The following is a 3730-nucleotide window of genomic DNA, read 5'->3' as shown; positions in this document are numbered from 1 at the left end:
TTATCCTTTTTAAAAGGCCAAAAAGTACCACTCCGTAATAAGATTTTGGGACGAAGCAAGGAGTAAACTTCGTACCTCCACAAAACTATATATATATATAAAGAACACTTTTAATAAAAGGAAAACCTTATTTTTATATTTAAAAAATGTTTATAAATAATATTCCCTCCGTCCCAATTTTAGTGTCACGTTTGGAGAGAAGTAATTTTTAAGGGGACATATGGAACATGCCTTGTCACCCTAGAGAGTTACTAAATTGTTCTTTTAAATTTAGAATGTTTAAGTTTAAAATTTAAAACTTAAAGAACATATATGAAAAGTTGTGAAATATATTATTTAAAAAAGGAAGTTGGACACTTATTTTGGGACAGATAAAAAGGGAAAGCATGACACTTATTTTGGAATAGAGGGAGTAAAAAATTCTTACACTTCTATATGTAGTAAATATAGATCATAGATAGATACTGATACTTGCTCCAACAAGAAGTATGTACTTGTAACATATAATCAAAGAATTATAGGATTACTAAAGCTACTCCAGCAGGAAGTTTCTTTCGGAAATGCTTGGCACGCTTTCTTGCTGCTTTTCTTTCCTTGGTATCCTCATGCTCCCATGGAGTTCCTATTAGAAACGGTCTGTGAGAATCAAAAGTAATCTTCTCAAGCACGACGGCGTTCTTGATTAAATACATAGCAAGCTCAGCATCATTTGTACGCCCAACAAACCCGATGAATTCCACCACCTTAAGATACTGATGGGGCCGAGACGCAAAACTTTGTCGTATTCTTTGCTGCTTTCTCTTGAGTAATTCCAACTGTAACAAGGAGGAATGGAGTCATACAATGACATATACATTTAAGTAGATCATTAGCATACAAAACCAAAATACCAAGTATCAAATCGTAACTCAGGACAAGTTAGAATCATGACATTGCTAGACTCAATAGAATAGCCAAAACAGGCTCCATTTAGATTGAACATATTCTGTTATATGACATTAGTCACCCTGCTGTAGCAACCATAAAATTCATCAAGCATTAAAGAAACAAAATCAAGAAAAGTTTAATTGCTTAGGAATGACAACATGATTACATTAGTATTCCACGTCCGTTACAAAGACACAAAATGATAAAAGCAAAGAAGAAGAGAATACATGCAGCTTTAGAGATGGATTCACACTGTTTTGAAAAGGGTCCTAAGGTAATTGAACAATCATGAGAATAAAGCAAGAACGACCATGTAAAACTCTCGGGCAGAATTATTAAATCAACATGGGAACAACATTAACAAAATTCTTGATCAATTGGGAGACTAGATCAAAGCTAAACATTGTAAGAGCATTTTTCCTATTACTGGTAAAATTATCATTTGTAATAGCAATAAAGAAGTAATTACTTGGGAAAATTGAAATCTTTTAAGCCGAAGTCCAAATGAATCAATGTTTCCAATTGAAAATTCAATTTCAAAAGAAACAAACCTCACATTTTTAGAAATGAGACTTATTACCTGTAACACAAATTTATTCAAGAAAGGGCACGCCTCTATCAAGAGAGCAAAAACTAGAAGACTTTGATATTCACTTATAACATAAATTTTCAACTCCAGTTGCTTGAGCTTATCAAAGACTGGAAATTTAGCAAACTTGATACCATTCTGAATAAACCCAAAGAAAAAATAGTAAATCAGCACAAATTGATAATTATGTTAAAAAATGAATAAAATAAAAATTAAGGGGAGGAGATAAAAAGAATTAGTTAAACTAACTAACCTCAACGGAGGTCATGGTCAACGTAAGGCTCTCTAGATGAGAAAGATAGCTTGAAATCTCGAAAAAGTTATAAATTAGATAATCGTAGTAAGCACCCCCAATATTCAGTTCAACAAGCTCGTTGACGTTCTTAAATGGCTGGCTTATTTTTGGTCCAGAGTAGTTAAATGACACTAGATTCATAGCAGAAATTTCAATACTTTCCACATTGCCGCAGTAAGTTATCTCCAAGCGCTTCAATTTGAGAGAGTGAACTTTCAGATTTACCAAACATTCGGATTTCGCCACAGACAACTGTTCCAAAAATGGGCAGTTAGTTAAGAAGTCCTCAAGAACTTGTCCAGTTACATTCACATCTTTGAGCAGGAGATTGGTCAGCGAATTGCACCTAGTAAACCCAAGGGACAATGAATGCAGGTGATTTGTAATTCGGTCTGTGTCAGGAAAATTGTAACCCTCAGTGGTTCTCCCAGATTGAAACAAGTCTAAATCAAGCCTTTTTACTCTCTTTTCGATTGCAAAGTTAACCCAGTTGTCGATATCAAATCTACAAGTTTCATCGAGATCAAATTGAACTCTGAATTGATCTATACATGGACCATTGAACGAGTTCAAGACTTGATTAACCCAACTCAAATAAAAAGGCCTTCCTTCTTCAAGTTCCTTATCTTCCAGTTCTAGTCCATATATAATATGTGAGGCATCAAAGTTCAAATCAGTAATGTAAGTCCACACATACCTCCATCTCTTTGAAAGCAGACTACTTCTTCCAGCTTCTTTCATTGTCAATAGTGACAAGATGGAAACGAGTATAACATCAGGAAGTCCACTAATGCAATCCTCCAAACACAACCCTCCTCCTTTATCATCCTTCTCACTATTCCAATAAAAGATTCCAATAAAAGATTAAAATAATAATAATAATTAAAAAACTGTGAGTTAACAGAAACACCATAGTAGTGCTGAATTTTTGTAACAAAATATCTTCATTTATTTAAAAATAAAAAATATAAAAGAGGCATAGAAATCCATAGATACAGAAGTTAAAAAAGATGGTACCTTGCGTTTTGAGCACAACATATTAAGGTGGTTTTCTCCATGGGATTTGAACTTACAGTTTTCTGCATAATTTTAACAAATAATTCTGCAGATCCAATAGGAGATAGCAGCAGGAGAAGATGAACTGATTAGAGAGATATAAAAACCAAAAAAGAGAGCAAAAGAAAAAAAAGAGAGAGAGCAATTTTGTGTTGAGTCTGGAAAAGAAAACAACTTTATATAGATTAAGGGCGTTAGATTGAGTCTGGAAAGTGATGTTAAATTGGGTTATTACCAACTTGGAAAGTAGTAATTCTGTAGTATGTTTCCTACTAGGATTAGGCAACTAAATAAATAATACTGGTTTAACCGATCTTTTGTTTCTCACAAGAAGGAAATAGAATTTACGGAACAAATTTACAAGATTTTGTAGATTCCTCCTATTTTGCTGATTCTTAAAAAAAATAAAGAAAAAATCCGATCTTTTGTCTCTCACCAGAAGGAAAAAGGAAATTTACAGAACAAAATTTCATAATGAAAGCAAAACTTACAAGATCTTGTAGATTCCTCCTATTTTGTCTCTGAAAATTTACAGAAGGGATTTTCATGATAGAAACAAAAATTTACAAAATCTTGCGCCTTCAGATCATCATCCTTGAGAGAGAGAGAGTTGGGCTCGGAACTGAACATCTCGTCTGACACAGGTTATTATTATGTCTCGACAACGGTTGAGATGCTTTTAAATCTAAGGGTTGTGAGATTGGTTAATGAATTAACTTTTTGGGCTTGCCATTGAAATGTTGTGAGTTGGGCTCAACCTTTTAATATGGAGAATACTTAGTAAAATACCATTGGGCCTTTCAGTTAACCAGTTTTCAGGGTCTTACGCGGTTTTTTCATCTTGCATAGTCCACCACCACCAT

At 33.7% G+C, this 3730-nt stretch overlaps 1 protein-coding gene across 3 annotated transcripts; it reads right to left on the bottom strand.

Moving 5' to 3' along the window:
- Positions 1-374: 374 nt before the first annotated feature.
- Positions 375-3522, bottom strand: LOC132303842 (F-box/LRR-repeat protein 13-like). 3 transcript variants are annotated; one of them, XM_059801287.1, is made up of 5 exons: positions 3359-3521; positions 2829-2913; positions 1770-2646; positions 1508-1654; positions 375-815 (listed from the first exon to the last, which is right to left on the bottom strand). In XM_059801287.1, exons 2-5 carry the CDS (start codon positions 2894-2896, stop codon positions 516-518), a joined length of 1392 nt encoding a protein of 463 aa, XP_059657270.1. In that variant the 5' UTR covers positions 2897-2913; positions 3359-3521; the 3' UTR covers positions 375-515. The 3 variants fall into 3 exon arrangements, with proteins under 3 accessions (XP_059657270.1, XP_059657271.1, XP_059657272.1); XM_059801288.1 differs by lacking the exon at positions 1508-1654 and having other exon boundaries at positions 3359-3522; XM_059801289.1 differs by lacking the exons at positions 2829-2913; positions 3359-3521 and having other exon boundaries at positions 1770-2063; positions 2509-2609.
- Between the last annotated feature and the right edge of the window lie 208 nt (positions 3523-3730).

This window comes from Cornus florida, unplaced genomic scaffold (assembly GCF_030987335.1).
Source record: "Cornus florida cultivar Cherokee Brave unplaced genomic scaffold, ASM3098733v1 CherokeeBrave_3.0.0_Hap2_Chr04, whole genome shotgun sequence".
NCBI classification, from domain to species: domain Eukaryota; kingdom Viridiplantae; phylum Streptophyta; class Magnoliopsida; order Cornales; family Cornaceae; genus Cornus; species Cornus florida.
Note: the sequence above shows the minus strand (reverse complement) of the source record. Positions and strands in the feature narration are given on the sequence as shown.

Excerpts from the sequence above, each read along its gene's own strand:
- LOC132303842 (XM_059801287.1), bottom strand. The coding sequence starts at position 2,896 with ATGCAGAAAACTGTAAGTTCAAATCCCATGGAGAAAACCACCTTAATA. Across the intron at positions 1,655-1,769 it reads TGACCATGACCTCCGTTGAG|AATGGTATCAAGTTTGCTAA; the intron begins GTTAGTTAGTTT and ends GGGTTTATTCAG. Across the intron at positions 816-1,507 it reads TGAATAAATTTGTGTTACAG|TTGGAATTACTCAAGAGAAA; the intron begins GTAATAAGTCTC and ends TCCTTGTTACAG.